Source organism: Mustela nigripes, chromosome 4, assembly GCF_022355385.1.
Source record: "Mustela nigripes isolate SB6536 chromosome 4, MUSNIG.SB6536, whole genome shotgun sequence".
NCBI classification, from domain to species: Eukaryota; Metazoa; Chordata; class Mammalia; order Carnivora; family Mustelidae; genus Mustela; species Mustela nigripes.
Window position 1 is genome coordinate 42,981,617 of NC_081560.1, and position 19,830 is coordinate 43,001,446.

The window sequence follows — 19,830 nt, forward strand, 5'->3', positions numbered from 1 at the left end:
CCAACACACTGAGTTTTAATCTACATTCCAAACCTGATTATAATCATGCTACCAAGTATGAGCCGTAAGAGCTTTTTTGAAAAAATAGCTTTCTATAGGAAAAATTTCGTTTTATAATTGTTATTGCTTCTAATTATATATTCTAGTCTGACTATACCATTGTTCACTGGAAACAACTTTTCATCGTTTAATGTCTTCGTATAATTTCCCCATCATCAGACTTGATATGCAAAATCACATGAGATATGAAAAAGGCAAATCATTACAGAAAAAAAAGAATTTGGAGAAGAAATGAAATTTCTTGATTTAATTTTGGTGGCTGGAATTAGTTAGATCTTCAAACTATGTAATAAAAAAATTAAACACAAATAGCACACACTCATTTTTCTCACCCATGAGTGCTGACTGGACCCAGCACTGTCTCAGGCCCTGGGGATAGAGCATGAACATCGGATTTGACATCCTTCCATGGCTAATATTCTAGTTGGGAGACAGAGAAGAAACCAAACTCTGCATGATAATGGGCACTGACAAGGACTGTGGAGAAAATGAAGCAGGACAAGGACACAGAATGACAATGTGTATTAAGGAGAGGGGAATCCAATCAAGACACTTTCTCTGTATATACCTTCACCTGGGTGATTTTTTACAGATTTGTGGCTTGAAAACCATCCATATGCTGAATGTTCCCACATTCATGCTCCCAGCTTTCTCATCCTTCAAGTGCAGACTCCTAACTGACTGTGCCCAAGGATGTCCAGGAAGCATGTCCAACTGAAGATGGCCCAAACAGAGATCTCTGTCCCACCCCTCCCCCAAATCCTTCTGACCTTCTACTAAGGAAACATTTACTCTGAGACCAGAGTGAGGGGATGAGAATAGGTAATATTATTGGATAAGCATGTAACGCAAGCCCCCTTGTTGAGATGCTACTGGGAATCATGTGTGCTGGGAGCCCAGGAGTGAGGTGGGAGCATAGTGAGGGGCGGAGGGATGAACTGGAAGGGGAGGCCAGAGGCAGCAGCCGGAGCCAGATCTCGGAGGGCCTTGCACAGCATGCTTATACTTCAGACTGTGTTGTGAGTTGAGATGAAAAGCCACCAGAGGGTTTTTCATAAATAACAGAAACAACTGGATATATACTTTTAAATGGTGGCTGTTAATAATATATTATCCAGAGGCAAAATGACCACGGAGGTAGTCAGAAATTCTCAGATATATTTTCAAGGTTTTGCTGTCAAGATTTGCTAATAGACTGAACATAAGGTGTAAGAGAAAGAGAAATCAAAAACCCCATGACTGATGGCCTGGGAAAATGGAACACTGCAGCTGACGTTGCTGGCTAGAAACAACTAGATTTGGGGGAGGGGTGGGACAGAGATCTCTGTTTGGGCATTTTCAGTCGGAGGCGCTTCCTGGACATCCATGGGCACAGTCAGTTAGGAGTCTGCACTTGAAGGCTGAGAGAGCTGGAAGCATGAATGTGGGAACGCTCAGCTAATGGATGGCTTTTAAGCCATGCATCTGTAGGAAATCACCTAGGGTAAGAACATAGAGAAAACGTCTTGATTGGATCTTGGGGCCCTCCAATATTTAAAGTTTGAGAAGGTATGAAAGACCCAGCAAAAAAAAAAAAAAAAAAAAAAAAAAAGTCCAGGAAAGAGTAGCCAAATAAATAAAATTCTTATAAATCCATCATGCAAACATTGAGGGAATACTACACATGTAAGTACACACACACCCACACATACACACACACACCCCTGTACTGCATCACTGCCTGAGATTATTACACGAATGCAGTGACCACCAGAGGTCACCTTCTCGAAGCACTGGCCACCATGCCGGATACCTAGAACCAGGATACTTCAGGATCGACCTGTCACTGTCAGCCACTTGAGGCTCAATAGATATTGTCTTGGCCACTGCTGGTGCTCCTTGCCCCCAGTGCTAATCAACACCATACTTGTGCCAAGCTACATCTCTGAGGAAACAACCTCAAGTTTAGGAAAATTCTGACTGACTAGAAGAGCTGACAATGCCAGGGGAAAATTCTAGGACCAATATCCCCGACCAACAAGGCTTGGACCCACCAGAGCTTTTGGTCAAAGGCTAGCTGAGTATTAAGGAAGAGTGTGGGAGGGAGAGAACATGAACGCTAAGGAATAATGGAAAGAAAAGGAAGGGAGAAACACTTTATTTTAATTCTTCTTCTCAATTTACTAAGACCTAGAGCTAAAACCCTGAGATGAATAGAGCCCACAGTCAGAGACCCTGCTTTCAATTTCTGATCCCAGCAAATGCGGTTCAAGGCTGGGAGTGTGATCTCATCTACGGCAGGGTAACTAGGATAGAGGGATCTAGGGAAGAGGCCTGTACTCACAGGCAGGCACTGGCCAAGAAGCACAGAAGCCAACACCCCACAACCACTTCGGGGCTCACTCTGGAAGTGAGAGAGGCAGACAGTCCAGCGGGGAAGCTGGAGCTAAAGATATGTTGCAACTGCAGGATTTATACTCCTCTCTGTCCTTTCCACAAAGAATTTCCTTCCCACATACTGGAAGGCTGTTAAAGTTCCCCTGGGCATTCTCTCCACCAGGCACAACGATTATCAGCACATCATCATTAGCGGGAAATATTTACTAAACCCCCATCTGGGCATTTGGCTCTGATCTAAGCGAGCCCTTCAGCTGCTCTAGCCATCCTTTTCTTGGCCCCTTAATCCTTATCATAAATGGCCTTCCCCCTGGTCTTCCACCAGCTCATCCAACTCTGCGTGTGCCAGAGGGCTTCCCACTGGACACTGCATCCCTCACGCATCTGGCTGCCACGGTTTGTGTAGGAAGAACAACCACCCCACTGTAATTCTGTTTGTGCGTTTCATTATCAGGCCGAAACCAAGAATTAGAAACTGAAACTGAGAAAAACAAGACAGAAAACTTGAGGAGTAGTGACATCATGGAAATGCTGAGCTAATAACAGAGAAAGAAAATAACATGGTAAAAAATAATAAAGATGGAGATGATAAAGGTGAAATCCTGGAACAATGGAATGCCAGGCCAATTTAAAAAAAAAAAATTTTTTTAAGGATTCTTATTAAAGGTACGGAAATAGTGTAGCAATGTGACCCGAATTAAGAGAAGGCAAACGCTCGACTTTATGTTCTCCCTGATCAAGGAAAGGAAGATGTCAGCACAAATAGCGGGGCATGAAGAGAGAGAAAAGAACTCCAGTCTCCCAGAACAGCTCCGTTCTGCATGGAAGTAGGTACCTGCTGCACAGAGAGGGTCAGCAGAAGGAAACAGCTTCTATTAGGGAGGCTTGTGAATGGAAGGGGTTGCAGTGGGGTGTCTCCAAATCCCACCCCATCCGACCCTCCACTTCTTATCAACTGCCTCTTGCCTCCAGATGCTGCTGGATCCCAGCAAATCAGTCCAAAAACCCTGGCTGTTTCGTCCAGTTGCTACATCTCGTTGGCTCCTGCTGAAGCAGCAACAAACATATGTCACATCAGCTTTCTCCTGCAGCTGCTGCCCATCACAGAAAGACCACAGAAAACAGAGCGTATCCCTGTGGGAATCCATCACATGAAAAGGCTGCCAGCAACCCAGAGCGTCGGTCTGCCCCACCCAAAGGCGCCAGTCAGGACTCTACCTAACTGGACCACAATGACCGTTAAAAACTTAAAACCCAGGGAAGCTATTTGCTGGGTGTCTCTCACTTCCCCCCCTTGCCCGGGGTGCTTTCTCAACCCTTGTGGTCAGGAAACATTCCCTCAAAGATATCTCAGCGGCGTCTACACAGGCTGGCGCAGGACTCGCGTACTTGAATCCCAGTCCCAAATCCAGCTCACTTGCAGTGTGAGCTTCGCCTTGCTTTACTTTTCTGAGCTTTAATTATTTATTTCACCTGTGAAATAGGTTTCTTGAGAAAATCTACCTACCCTACCTCACGGTGTGGCTTTGAAGAAACTGAAATACAGGCTACCCCTAATTTATGAACACAGAATTTACTCATAAAATAGTTAAGAGGTGCTATTCTTGATGATTAGTGGTAGTGAGAAGTCAGACACGATTCCTGCCTTGAAGAAGCTTAAAGTCCAGCAGGAGAGACAGCCATGTAAATAATCAACAAAACTCCAGGGTGGGCAGGAGTAAGGGTTATAAAAGGAGTGACCAACGTAAGTCTTCGAGGAACAAATGATGAATTCCGATGGGGTGACTAGAGGAGCCCTGAGAGAGAAAGGACATGAAGAGAAAAAGTAGACTTCCAATAAATACTATTAACGTGCAAGAGAACTGTGTGAGAGTCTCCACGAAAATAATATTCTATAAATGAGAGCTGACCTACTATTAAGTTTTATACAAATAACAAAACTCCAATTGTCCCAAACCCCTTTTTAACATGTTGCCTCATTGGGGAATTTACCTATATTTATATTTCTATTTTTACATCCTTCTCTTTCCACTAACCTCAGTTGGGCTGAGTTTTCCATAAGTGAGCCCCCGTGTAGAGTCCCGGGAAGAGATTATTAAAAATAGAGATTCTCTGGTCTCCACCAGACCTTGGAATCAGAGTCTCTGGGGGAGGATCCCCTAAATCTGCATTTTTAACAAGCTCCCTCCTGGTTCTTAGGTACATTACAAACTGAGAGCCCAAGGCAAAATCCTTACCACTGACCTTTCAGTGAGAGATAACACAAGCAGTCACGTCAAAGTATCTGGGTGAGGACCACAAAGTGGGGGTGGCACCAGCCACGGGAACCCAATTGTCTGCTCCTTGTCACCAGTGCCCAAAACTCCACTCACAGGGCCACACAGCTCCTGGTTCAATCTCATGTTCACTTTTATTTTAGACTCTAGTGATAGAAGGTAGCTTGCAAACTAGATCCATTATCTTAATGTCATATTAAGTACATATATATTCAGAGAGTGTTTGTGTGTGTGTGTGTGTGTGTGTGTGTGTGTACAACTTGTCACAGTTAAGGAATACTGTTTGTTCTGATTAATCAAATATTCCAGCCAAGAGTTAATATCTGTGGCTTACATAAGTTCATCAATTTGCAAAGACCTCTAGAGCAATATAAGATATCTGACTTCAAAACCATCTGGAACATAATTTAATTTTTTTGTTCATTTTTTTAAAAAGTGTTTTTCCAATCTCAAAGTGCCTCGGGCTGTTATTAACATAAATGTTCAGTAAATATGTGCTGAGTTTGATGACCATCAATCATTTTCCTCCTTCAGTCCTGTAACTCAGCTCCCACGTTCCCTGCCAAGCACACACCGTGTTGTGCGTTCCCTCTCGTTGGTATGAAGGTGAATGAATACTGCTTCTCTCTCTACCGCCTCCACCATCAGAAGGCATCTGCGGATGTGCAGAGAACCCATTAATTCAGAGCTGGAGGTTCCCAGATTGAGAGGTGTTTGTGTTTCACTATATCACCACATTTTATGTTTTGTTTATGAACCCGATATAAATTCGCCCTTAATTTAAAGGGCCCTCTTTCAGATACATCGCAATAACCTGTCAGAGTAACTATTTCCAGTGAGAAAGCCTTAGGATGCTCAAAGTATGAATTAGATTGAACCACAAAAAATGTTGTTTATGTAGGTCAACACCAAACATCAAAATTTTGATGAACACTTCAATCAAACACCAAAATCTGGGAACCGTATATGTCTGTCACTTGGCCAAATAGTGTGTAAATTTGGCCAAGTATATGATTTATACAAAACAGGAAAAAAAATGTGTATGTTTTTAATAAATCCCAACTATTCCCCTATATGCATACACACAAGCCCTCACAAGAACAAGGAAGCCACTGCTCTTTGGGACATGCCTTCCCAGCACATCCCAGTAAGGAAAAAGAAGGGCTAGTTCGTACAAAGGAAAACACCCCCAGATAATGAAACTCAAAAAAAGGGTATATTCCTGCCCCCTTCCCAGCCATCCAGTTTTTCCCCCAATTCTGACTTGAGTCACCTCTTAGGGGAAAGAAATTTCCATCCCAGTGCTCACCTATGTGCTAATGGGACTGGGAGCTGACCGCTAGTGGGTCCCATTGGGCACCAAACCATTGCTTCACAAGTGCTTGAAAACAGGAAATCACTACATCTCAACTCCAATAGGCCCTGTTCCCCACAAGGAGCATAAACACAGGTACATGGTGAGACCCTAAACTGTTTTGACATAGCTGCTCTCAAGCGGGAGAATACCTGATTAATCTTTCATGTCCTCTCATTCAGAAAATAATGTCCCCCCGAGACCAAGAAACACTGTTATGTGAAATGTCTTGACGCTACTGCTTTTACACCATAAATCCACAAAGCAGGAGAGACCCAGCAGGCTGTGAGAGCCTCCAGGATTTGTGAATTTCTGAAAAGTAAAGGGACAGAAAGAGGCAGTCAAACCGGGCAAGCCAGGCTTTATCAGAGGCAGAAGCTTCAAGGACCACAAACCACAGACACAATGCAGGTGCCTCTGGCCCAAGAGGGAGCAGTTGTCATATCTTGCCTCAGACACTTCTGCTTAATGAGAAAATAAAATAGCAAAGGAATACCCCTGGTATTTTTCAATAAGAAGCTCTAAAAATAAATATGAAAAAAGGATGCAAATGTCATTACTTTGTTCACTAAAAAGAAAGCAGTGAGGGGTGAAAGGAACCTTGATGCCATTGCAGAGGTCCATAAGTTTCTTAGGAACCTAAGAAAGAAAGGATTAAGAAAGAAAGAAAGAAAAGAAAAGAAAAGAAAAGCAATGTTTACAGAGAAAGAGAAAAAAAATTAAGATAAGGATCCTAAAAAATCCTCTCATTGGGGCCCAAAGAAATACAAGAACAGCTTGGGGCCTTCTGGTTTTCCTGACTCCTTTCTGTGGGTTGGGCCCGGTCTCCTGGTCTCATCGTCCTGAGGTCACCCACAGCTGAGAGGGCCTGCAGCACCACCAGAGAGACCCACCACACAGGCTCCAAAAATAAGATGTTCAGCCTACGCCCAACAGCCTCGGCAGCCATGAAAAACCATCTAGCCAAAATCTGTTCATCTGACCAAGAATACAAGAGCTATTTTGAAAATGGCTGCTTTTGTAAGTTAAAATGAGCTGGTTGTCATCTCTATTATTTTTATTATCACTGTCATTCTCTTTGAAGTGTCCCTGGGACATCATCACTCATGCTGCAGGTCCTGTCCCAGAATCAGTTGATGTGTTATTCCAACAAAGAAGGGCATCGGGGAACAAGGTCTGGTCGGTGAAGAAGCTACATGTCCCACCCTCTCATTTTCTCTTGTTGAGTTACCTGTGTGCAACCTTAAATCTGCCATTGAGGTTACAGACCTACCTTTGAACTCATTTGGCAGACCTGGGTTAGAACCACCCATTACCTAACATTAAAAAAGAAAAAAAAAAACCCTCATTACACTACACGACATGTACATACAATAAGGCCTTTGTCCTTAAAAGAAAAACATAATTTTCAACAGACTCAGCTTCCAGAAGCCAAGGGAGCTAACATCCAAAACCCAATATAAACATTAAGGCTTGTGTCAAGGTTTCGGAGCTAGCCTCACTGAAAGGGGAGGAAATGACCAGCTCCGGCAGGGTAAGAATGGGGGGGTGTTTTTTCATTGTGACTTCTGAAAGCAAAAGTGAGATAATCCCAGATCCTTCCCTCTCACACCTCCTGTACTGTCCAGCACGCTGCTACCTTTGACAGCGGGATACTTCTCTAAGAGGGAATGTTCCTTTTGTCACAAAGCAAAGTAGGTCTTAATGTCTATAGGACTCTAATTTTCAAATGTAAGGACATTCCTTTCAAAGGGGAAAATGTGTTTTTGTAATGATTATTTAGGATGTCTTTTATAGAGAGGGTTGACCTTCTGTGACAAACTCTCTGGGAGAATCATGTTTAGGAACTTGGAGTTCCATTCTAGGGGGAGCTAGCCCAAGTGTTAACAACCCAAACTATAAACAGGAAACTCCAGGCTCACTCCTACTCAAGCCCCAAGGTTGAGGACTTCTCGCTCGCTGAAGATACGGCACTTGCAGAGATGACTGGACAAGGTTCTTAGCCTTGCAGACTTCATCTCGTAAGACGTAAATTCACCCAAATAACTACACCACGACACAGGGCATGCTGGTGAAGAGAAAATGATGCCCACCCTCAGAGCGGGTGACGGGACCATGGGTGGCAAACATTCAAAGCTGCATGGATCTGTAGGGCCCCCAAGTCCAAATCCAGTCACATCGGGGATTAGCCTGGAGAAGGTGAGGTCCCACGGCACCGGCAGGCGTGAATGACTGTGGTCGGACAGACAGCAGGACTCTGCATGCTCTCAGACGGAGGGGCTCACAAGGGCCAGGCTCCGCAGGTCCCCGCGAGAATTCGGTTTACATCCCTGCCTCCCACCTGCCGCTTCCCAATTCAACAGCAAGCGCTGGAAAAGGACAACCGGGCCTCACTAGGAACGCAGTGTTGTGATTAGCTGTCTGTAGATGGGCACCAACCAAGCAGATGGGCCTTTGAAGGTGAAAAACAGAGCAGCCAATCCATCTTGCTAAGGCCCAAATACGACCAGCATTTCCCATCTTCTATCAGAAAAGGTAACAATCATGTCTATTGAAGTTCCACTGTCTACCCTGACAGAAATTCACATTTCTGTAAATATGTGAAGAATATGTGTAAACATATTCACAAGTGTCGACAAATACTGAAATCAGAACAGTCCATTTCATCACTTCTCAAAAGTGCTGTATCGACGGTGATAGGGGCAGAGGCTGTCATTTCGGGAGTGCTTACCACATTCCAAACCCTGTTCTAAGAACTTTATATGCTTTTCTTGTTGTTGTCATTTTAAAGATTTTATTTATTTATTTCAGAGAAAGAGAGAAAGAGTGTATGCTTGGGGGGAGGGGTAGAGGGAGTGAATCCCAAGCAGACCCCATGCTGAGTGCAGAGCCCCACACCGGGCTCAATCTCAGGACCCTGAGACCATGACCTGAGCTAAAATCAAGAGCCGGATGCTTAACTGACTGAGCCACAGACGTGCCCCTAAAACTTTACATGTTTTAACCCGCAGTTTTGAACAAAGCCTCACAATGAAGGCGAAGAGATACAGAATATTGGGCAATTCACCCAAAGCCTTAGAACTATTAAGGAGTAGACATGGGAATCACTACATTATTGCTCCTAAAAAATATACTTATTCAAGTATCTGCTAAAAACTGACTTATGGCATACACTTCACTTTCTTCTATTCAAATTCTTGCCCTTAATACTCTCAGCAAAGGCCTTTCACAAACATCAGTGCGTTTAACCCATACACATCACCTCAGTTAAATGGCTCCAGTCAGCGGAGTAGGGTCTGCATGATTATTTCTCTTTAGAGGCGAAGCCAAAGGGTGCACACACCGTTACGACCTGCCTAGGACTCACAACTAAGGCTCAGAGAGTACAAGTCACCTGTTCAGTGATGCACAGCTAGCAGGTGGCCCCCATGAGACTTGAACCCATAATTTCAGACACCATCGCTGCTACTCCACAGCAGTACTTCAATGACAAAGCAGATATTAAACACTTAGTAAAGAAAGAAAATATTTTTTCTGAAGATCTAGCTAAGGGATTAAATTATATCATAATATTTTTAAAGCACCATTAGCAGTTTAATAGAACAAACGTGAAAGTTTATAATAGTAAGATTTTTATATTAGCCAGGCTCTTTTAAATTGTTGCTCTTATTCGTAATAATAATAATAATAATAATAATAAAAGCCTCAATGTGGCCTTGTCCATTTTGCACTTAACTATAGAAACATTCCAAAGATGTTTGGAAAAGTATATTACTTTTATCCATGAAATTAGTTTTGTTTTGGTACCTTTTAAAATTTCCTGTGGTATTTATTCACTTTTACTAAGATCTTTCCAAATCAAAGTTGGGAAGATTTGTGATTTTTGTTCTAAATTTTCAAAATCCCTATAGCAACCTTAGTTCTGGATTTCTATCAAATGGGCTCCCAGCAAATTCCATCTATGGTGAACTTTATTCCACGTGAAAACGTACAGCAGGTACTAGGGAGGTAGGCTACCATCACTGACTATTTCCAATAGCCCGATAAGATGATGAGAAAGTTCTTTCTGTGATACTCTCCTAGAGTCTTCAGTCTAACACTGCAATATTCAATACCACTGGTCTTTCTGTTTCTTCAAACACCTTCTGCCTTGACCTGCACTTTCCTGATTCTGCTCCGTCTCCTATAACTACTTCTCAATCTCTGTCATGGGCTTCTCCTTTTCTACCTTTCCCTTAAACATGACCCTTCTTCTAATTACTCTTGTAGGCCTACTTTTGAAATCTCAGTGTAGACAAGTAATTTTTCCCAAAGTGTTGAAGTGTATTTCAACTCAAACAGTCAACAGATATCTGTCCACTGGTCTTGATTTCCTTACCGAGCCTACCGAGCTCTTCTACCTAGAAGGTGATCAAACCCATCTCATCAGGTCTAAACTCATTCTCACGCACCCACATCAGTGACCTCTTCTCTTCCTACATTGTCTATACCACTGGGAGAACTCTCAAAATTCCCTCTAATTCACCCCCTTCTCTCACTTTTGCCAGCTGTTCTGTTGCCAAGTTCTATCAACTTGGGCTCTAAAATTCCTCTGTAAGTCTAGGGGTCCCAGCACATTGGTAGACTTTTTTAAGGAGAGCTACCCCATTTTGACTATTGTATAAATTCGTCCTACCACTGAAAGCACCTACTATCATGGTGATATCTACCAGATGCAATAATTTGCCAAATGAGTCATGCAACAATAGAGAGCAAAAATGGAATTTTGAAAAGGGAGCTCTGGGAAGTAAACTCTTCTGTTCAGGTGGCAGCACCCTGCTCTGGAGACACCAAATGATTAGCAAAGTGACTGCTGCAGACACAGCCTAGCACACATCGCTCTACCGTTTGAACTACTGTCTTGATGGGTGTGGCTTGGAGTCTTTTAAACTACATATTCTGTAACTGGAAGGTGGTGAAAGAAATTCCAAAGAATGAGCAACCTTGGCTTACCCCCACGTCTCCTTCCATTCCCACTGCCCCTGCTCCTTGCTCTCACCTGCTTGCCGTTTGCTCTCCCCTAACCACAACACATCCCAGGAGGCTGTTGTCCAAACTCCAGCCTCTCCGCACTTGAAACGTGCCCACAGAAGCTCCTCGAGGCGTTTAGAGAAAACACATCTGATTGTGTCATGTGGCTGCTCCAAAACAGGAAATCCTCTCAATTATATGAGTGGAACCGATCTCCTTATTACTGTGTTCCACCAGCTCTCTAACTCCGGCTTCCACCAGAGCTTCGGGCACTTGGGACTTGGCCCTTCCGCAGTCCCCGGAAACACACTCCTCTCTGCCTTTCCTCCAACAATGCCTTGCCAAGACCAGATTTCCTCCACCCAACAGGGTCCCAGATAATCCAGTCGGAATGCAACTGCACCTCCCTTAGTACTTGCGTTCAAGTGGATTCTACTGCTTTTTCTGTCTCTCCTGTGGAACTTATTCACTAGGTTGTGGGCAAGAATCTGCCCTGTTGGTCTTTGCCTCCCCAAGGTGCCCAACCAGCACAATGCTTCAAACACAGAAAAGGCTAAAAATAATAAAATAAAATGGAAGGGGAGAATGAAGTGTGGAGAGAAGGAAGAAAGAATAATATTATTGAAATTATAACCTGCTATCCCTAGTGCTTTGAGTAGTGTTTTATAGAATTAGATCTGGGAATCAAGAGGTCTTAAAATATACAACCAGCTCATTTGCTGATCTTAACTAAGTTCAACAAGCACACTTGACCTCCCAGTGCCATGAAAGGTGGTGTTATTTGTCTTCTTTTTATCACAAAGGAGTCAATATACCATCAGCAGGATAGAAGTGCCACAGAAGGGGGTGCGAAAAAGTGATATCTTTTATTGGTGCCACGGATTTTTATTATTGACTTTATTTTCCATTGTTTTGCTTTGCCTAACTTTTCTAACTATGCCCTCCTCTTCTGCCTTACTGTATCTATATCCCAGTCTGCAGAAGGGCTCCCCTTCTTCAGCATTACTTCCTTCACTTAAAACACAGCTTACTGCTGGTGTACCCTTGAAAGGCCAGAGTCTACAAATGAAATGGAAGCATGTTTAAAATGGGATGGGCATGGGGAAGGGGAGCCCACGAGTAAATGGGCAGCAAAAACCCACTCAGGTCTGGAAAGGGGTTGAGAGACTTCCACGAGGCAGGCCAGGAAAATCCCCATGCTGCCAGACCACTAGGCAGTTTTTCCAGAATTACGGCGCTCCTGAGTCCCAACTCAGTCCCTCTGCCAATAAAAGTACAAGTGAAGGTGACCCCACAGGCATAGAGATGTAAATACTCTACAGAAAAAACGAGGCCCCTCTTCCATGGAAAGTTTTTTTAGTATTTAATGGAGAGCAAGGGGAAAACTTACACCAGGGCTCGCAGACCACTGGACCAATAAGGAAGCAGCCTAGATCAGCCCAGTCCAAGTCTGGAGGGACAGGAAAGCCCACAAATGTTCCTGACTTAGCCCTGTTCATTCATAACGATGGGTGGGCTTGGCATCATTATCCCCATGCTCCTTCTTTTTTTTTTTTCTTCTTCCTTTTCTGATGAAACTTTGCATCCTATTCCATGTGAGGAAATAAGAATTTAAACAATCATGTCATCATCAACAACAACAACAATGAATCATTCTAGAGAGCTCACTCCACACCAAACTCTGCGCCAAGCCTTCCATGCTGCCGCTCACTTCATTCTCACGGCAGCTCTCTGAGATTCATCCCAGTCTCCAGATGAGGAAACCAAGCCTTAGAAAGGTAAGGTGACCTTCTCAAGTTCGTCACCATTGAGTGATAGAGCCTAGATTGGAACCCAGGCCTGTCTGCTGCCAGTGCCAAAGCTCTTTGCCAAAACACGATGAAATGCCAGATAAAAGCTGCCTGAACTGTGAGCCCCCAAATTCTAGACTTGGTATGTGCTACAAGACAAAAATCACTCTAACCTCCCCCAAAGAAAGTCAGCTTTGCAGGGGTGGAAATAACTCTCTGAAGCACTTAGAAGTATTTATAGATGTTTTTAAATAATAACTAACTAATAAAGGCAAATCAGTTTAGTGGAGAAGGCACTGGCTTCACATCCCAGTCTGTCTCTTAAGGAACTGTAAAACCTCAGGACATTTGCTCTACCTCTCTCAGCCTCAATGAAGCATGGATAGAAATAACCGCCTCAGAGCTGGTACTGGTGAACTTACCAGTGCAATGCTATAAATAAGTTACCTCTCCCTAAAACTGCTCTATTGAACATACTGTTTTACAGAAAGGCAATTAATCACAACACCTGTTAAACAGAAAATAAACAAACAAATCCCAATCACTTCCTTAGTGAGCATCCGAAGTCTAAACTTGATATGAAACAATTTTCAAAACTATGGCAATCTGCGTCTACATGCACATACTAAGGGCGGTATCCCAACACATCTGGGCTATTTCCTATTTCCTTTCTCTCTCTCTCTCTCTCCCTCTCTCCCTCTCTCTCTATTTCTCTCTCTCTCTCTCTCTCTCTCTCACACACACACACACACACTCACTCACACACACACACACACACACAAATTGAATCCTGACACAATATTATCTCCCTCATTCTCAAACATGTGTCTAACACTTGTTCAGATAATAGATGTCCTTTCTCTAGCCTGTTAATTTAAACAATAAAAAAAAAAAAACATGAGGATTTTATAGAGATAAGGCACCCCAGAGAACCGAAGATGCCGGTAGCTACTTGTTTAGTGACAGAAGATTTTTGTGATTAAAAAGTAGAAGAGAGAAGACAATGTCTCCTCTGTTCTCACCACTTGGTTGACTCCAAGATTGGTGGAGCCCCGCTTCTTATAACACCAAATTTCACATTGCTTTTTATGAGCAGAGGGTCCATTTCTACATTGCACCTCTGGATTTAAAAGAGGAAATCTAAACCTCAGAATAATGTTTTTTGCTGAACAAAATGTATGCCAAACTAAGCTCTGACCGACTTCTGGTTTTCTGAGGCCTGGCCCCCAAAGCTTTCTCAGGTTTCCAGTACCAGACCGAACTCCCTGGCTTGTCCTGCTTCCTTCTATGTGACAGTTAGGTGGAAAGGGACAAGAAGTAGGAGTACCATCTCCCAGGCACAGTTGGTGGTTTGGAGATGCCAAAAGATCCCAAGAATTGCTTTGGTTTCATTTTCTGAGCATGACCACCTCTTATCACTGTACTTCAAGAAAGGAACCCATGTGTTTTCCTAGGCATTCTGTGGAGGAAAATTCTAGCCGAAAGGGTAGGGGGGAAATCATACAAAACAGCAGTAAGTCTGGGCCTTTTCTTCCTCAGCCCCATAAAAGATCATTTTTTAAGGTGGGGAAAAGCCACACTTGGCTTTCTAACAATAGAGCACTTGCATCTTTAATCTTCAACTGCCCACCGGATTCCCTCCTTTTCATGACAGTGGTCCAACTTCTCACCTTCCCCTTGAATAGATGAACTGAAGCTTCTTGACTCCTACACTTTAAAACGATATCCATCACCAGCTAACAGACAGGTTATTCTTGGATCACAGCTGATTCTGGCAAGATGCTGGGCCTCAGCAGATGAGGATAAATGAGAATATGATTATTCACTTCTGCCTGCCGTGGCCACTGCATCCGCTGTCATCCTCAAAATTCCCACAGAAATGAGCTCATTCCACCTTTAAAACATTTCGGAGCTTGAAAGTTTAAATCAGGCCAAGTTGATTTTGTGGGGTTTTTCAAGCTTTTACACTGTAATTATATACAGGACTTTGTGCCACCTATTTCCTCCCAACTGTAACATTTTACATCTTTTTTAAGCATATGTTGAGGTTAGCTTTTTTTTTTTTTTTTTTTTTTTTTTTTTTTTTTAGTACATGTTATGAAATAAGATATGAGCTTGCGCTCAGCTTTAAGTACATTTTTGCCAAAAGGCTGGACCAACACAAACTAAATATGACTATTTTCTTTATCCAAAGTACAGTTTTGACTATTACATACCCTCTTAATGTACATACATAAAACTAGCTCACAACTAAAGCTCCCTGCAGGTCAACTGAAATCATAACGAGATTTTCCTTTCATATAATGCGATTAACAAATGTTAGCTAACTGAACTCCAGAAAGACTCAAAAAAAAAAAAAAAAAAGAATAAAATAAATAACTCAAGCAGTACCAAGAAATAACTCAGTGATCTTTCTAATTTTTTTTCCTTGCTTTCTCACATCCTTAAGCTAATAGTCTGTTCCACTCAATGATAGGGATGTGCTCTAGAGGCAGATGAAACCAAGAGCAAGTTCCTGCTCTATCTACTCAAATATGAAGTTCACAAGCAAGGAGACACCTTTAGCCTCAGTCTCCTCGTCTGTAAAATGGGGGTAAAAGGCCTCAAAGGATTTTTGTGGAGGTTAAATGAAATAATGTAGGCTTAGATCAGTGCCAGCAATATAAATGTTGTTACTACTACTATTACCTATCTGTTAAATATGGCTACATTCCAACCTAAGTATAAAAATGCCAACCGGGGCGCCTGGGTGGCTCAGTGGGTTATAAGCCACTGCCTTTGGCTCAGGTCATGATCTCAGGGTCCTGGGATCGAGTCCCACATCAGGCTCTCTGCTCAGCAGGGGGCCTGCTTCCCTTCCTCTCTCTGTGATCTCTTCCCTTCCTCTCTCCTACTGTGATCTCTCTCTGTCAAATAAATAAATAAAATCTTAAAAAAAAAAATGCCAACCAACCTCACAGCAGTCTGGGGTACTTTGAAATCCTTGGTCTGCAGTGGATCCCTTGGAAACATACAAGAACATACACAAATACAGAAGTGGCCAATCATCTATTCCTTCTCAATTTTATCAAGTCATTACAAATGTTTGGGAAGCACTATGATAGCTTGGGTCCCCTAATCCTATACCTCTAAACCTTTTGGCTCCTGAAAGAACTCTGAGGCACCTTGCAAATAACAAGTGAGGTGGATTGCCAGAGTCACGACTTCACATGTTTGGAAAGGATTTCTGACAGCTCTCAATCAAAGCAGATACCTCTAACTGTTAGATATAAATGAACCAACTGTTCTTGTGAACTTAATCAATACTTTTCCAGGATAAATAATCACCCCCACTTGAATTCCAACTGATTCGTCTTTTCTTTTCAAATTCATTCTTTTAGCTTCAAAATGGCAGGATTCTAGCATCCATCTTATTATCAGTAAGGCTGTGCTTTCAGAGAAAGGTACGAATTTCTACCCTGAGGAGAATACTGAGAAGGGGGATTGCTCTGTATAGAATTTTTCATAATGTAACTTGGGAACAGTCTGCAAACTGTATGTTTAAACTTCATGAGCTGTAAGGCTGCTGAGGAGAAAAATGGTATTTTCACATGTGGAGCTCCAAGCACATTTAAATATTATTCAGGAATTTCCCCCCTGAAATCGTAAGAGATTACGGTAAAATAATTCACTCACATTATACAGATAAGATCAGTGAAAGGGGAAGGTTATCTCTCCTCTTACACCCCCCCCCCACACTCACACACCGTGTTAGTAAATATACAGTGGATACAAAATTTAAATGCAAAGCTTCTTTTCAACAGGTCCTTTAGTGAAGGATCACTAATTAACATGGCAACTCATAAACAAAATCCAAAGAGCCCCCTCTCAGCTTTTACTAAGGCACAATATATATACCATCTCAGCAAATGTACTACATTTTTACTTCTGTCTCTGTTGATTCCTTTAGTCTTCAAAACCTGCTAATCATTTGATACAGGCATTCACCTTCACTCATTTATCATTTTGCAACATTGACCTCATTCCTTGTCATGAAAAAGTTTGGGTCGTTTAAACCCAGATGGCTTGGCTTTCACCTAAATCGAGAAGACTCCCTTCCCCAGTTCCATACACCATGCTGATCTGATAACTCGAAGTCATCTATCACTTTGGGGCTTTGCATTTGGCTGCCTGAATGTTTTTCCAGCAGGGTTTTGTGATGTGTAGTCCTTAACCAAGCTTTGCCAATGGTGATTGGCATATAAAACAATCTCAAGCAAAAATGTTGCTCCTTGTGAATACCTATTTCACCTCAGAATTTCTTGTTTATATAATTTAATCTCCCCCATGTGGTTACTCATTTGATCTTATCATTAACTCTTAAACTAAAATAAATTGAAACAAATTATGTTTTTGAATCTATTAGCCACTACCAGTGTTAACTAAGCAGCCAAGTATCATTCTCTGTTAAGAAGAGAATGTCTTTCTGACTCATGCTTCCAGATCAGAAATATAAAGACTCTTTTTGAGATCTTAGGGTATAACAGGCAAAGAAATCCAAGATTATGTCTTATCCTCGGGTTTCTTCTTTGTGACTATCACCTCTCTTTCCTCTTGTCACATTATCTTATCCCTGATCTTTATACCAAAATGTTATCTCATCATTTTCTCACAAAGATGACAGAACCAAGGCAGAAAGTTTGATGGCACCTACAATTTGGTGCCAACAGCCATTCTGGGAACAGACAGTGTCAACAGTAATTATCACTGGGACAGTGCTGTACAAAGTCCATCTTAATTTTTTTTTTTCTCTAAGGATGATGTAAAAAATAAGAATCCTAAGCCTGATGAAACAGAAAGTACCAATGTTATAAAACTCAGAAATTCAGATGAACTCAACTCAACAGTTAAGTGCAGTTTTATAAGGACTAAAAACACTTTTTAAGATCTGGTTATATTATTACATGTAATGGATTCATCTTGTCAAAGGGAGCAACTGACTTCACATTACCTGATCCTCATACTTACCAAGCAGACACACATTATACAAGGATTGTCGGTGATAAATGGAATCTGGAGGACTTCACCTTCATTTTCACATTTTGCAACAGACCCTGAGTGAAAAAAAAAAAAAAAAAAAAAACCATTTAAATTTTGCTTAATGGCATTATTGCAAGCATTTAACTTTTTACACTAATCCTTTTTTGAAGCAACTACCAAATTCAGAAATCCTTAATGAGTTTTAAATGATCAAATGCAACAAAAACAAATTTCCCCCCCAAAATAATTATTTTAAATAGTTTTATTTAAAGTTAAAAAAAAAAAAAGACTGTCATATAGAGAGAGATTTTCTGCTCTCCGAAAGCTTAAGCACAAATCCAATTCTTTCACTGAATCTTTAATAATACTTCTCCTTGATGAAGATATTTCAACTAAACACATAACCCATACGCAAAAAAAAAAAAAAAAAAAAAATTCAAAGTGGACATTAGGGCTAAACAAAATTCAGGACTGCATCAACGAGCAGGCCTTTATATGAATCTGCCTCAAATTGCTTTGAGTTTAAATCCCTTTTGAAACAATCTTCTCTCCTCTTCTCTTAGAAATTGACTTAATATTTTCTTTTCTGCACCAGGTGTCAGTAAAGTATGTCCTTCAGAATAGCGGCTGAGGTCTTCACCTGTCTGAAAGTACATCATTATTATATCCTGCTAGCATTACCTTTTTTAAAATATGACAGTTTCTTCAAATTCATAGTCTGGAGAGCCAGTGCTTTAAAAAGCACTCCTAACACAGAAGCTATATTGGAGCCTTATAGAGTGAGAAAGAAGGATGTGTGGAAAACGGTGCAATTATTTCCTTGATATTGACAGGAGGAGAAGAAATCTCAACAAGCGTTGAAGAAAATAACAAATATAAAGAAATTTCTCAAATTCAAACAGAATTTCTATTATCCCTATATTCATGCTAACAGGGTTTCAGTGTCCATCCCTTAACCTATTCACTGCCTTCCCACCCCTTAACACGGCGGGCTTCGCTTAATCCCCATCCGCCAGCCAGTGGCAGGCGCCAAGGTGCTCGCTCCCCACCCTCCCGTCCCCGGGGCAAGTCAGCGACTCCTCTCCCAGGTACCAAGCCAGCGTCCGGGAGGGCCGGTCCCTCCCGCCCCCTCCCCTACCTGTCAAGAAGGAGGAAGCCAGAGACATGGGGACCCCCGAGCAATTGAGCAGCAGCAAGACGCAGCAGGTAATCCCGGGCGAGCGCCGGCAGGGACGCTCAGCCAGAGCCCTGACGCCGGAGAACCAGAGCATCGTCACCTGGAGGGAATCCCGGGCGACTGCAGGTCCCGCGCCGCCGCCTCTGCTCCACTACCTCCGCTCGCAGTCAAAAAGGGCTCTCAGCCGGCGAGTCGGGAGACAGTCGGCGAAGGAGGGAGGCGGGCGCCCGGGAGCGGGGGGTGGGGGGGAGCGAGGGGTGAGGGGCGCCAGGGAGGAGGGGTCCTGCGGCCAGGCTCCTCCAATGCGGCTTTTTTTTTTTTTTTTTTTTTTTTTTTTTTTAGGGAGTTGCTCGCAGCGGCTTAGTCGTGGGCCACCCTACGCAAGAGATGGGGCCGGGAGGAAGGGGATGTCGGAGTAGCCGGAGATAGGCCGAGAAGAGAGGCTGCGGTGCGGACTGCGCACAGCCTTCCCGCCGCCGCCGCCCGGGCTGCAGCTACTGCCCCGGGCGCTGCCGCTGCCGCCGCGTCCTCCACTCCTGCACTCCCCACCTCCCGCCGGCCCCGCCGGCTCTCCGCCCGGCCGGCGCGCGCGCTCGCTCCCGCGCCCAACACAGGGGCGCACCGGCCGCCTCCCGGAACCCGCTGGGGGCGTCCGGGCGCAGGAACCCCGCGCCCCGAACACGTCTCAGCCAGGCGTCCAGCCCGCTCCCCAGCCCTTCGAGGGAGGCCGCCAACCCCGGGGTGCAGATCCGAGCCGGGCAGGCGTGT

The 19,830-nt window shown here is 43.2% G+C and overlaps 1 protein-coding gene across 3 annotated transcripts in view; it reads right to left on the reverse strand.

The window, feature by feature from the left end:
- The window catches only part of BMPER (BMP binding endothelial regulator), a 251,913-nt gene extending 232,479 nt beyond the window's left edge, over window positions 1-19,434 (reverse strand). For 2 of the 3 annotated variants that reach the window (XM_059396592.1, XM_059396589.1), the window contains exons 1-2: window positions 19,024-19,434; window positions 17,874-17,959 (exon numbers count right to left, since the gene is read on the reverse strand). In XM_059396592.1, coding sequence (XP_059252575.1) covers window positions 17,874-17,959; window positions 19,024-19,156 — 219 coding nt within the window. In that variant the 5' untranslated portion in view covers window positions 19,157-19,434. The remainder of the gene's footprint in view (window positions 1-17,873; window positions 17,960-19,023) is intronic. The other variant, XM_059396591.1, reaches the window with a different exon arrangement.
- Window positions 19,435-19,830: the final 396 nt, after the last annotated feature.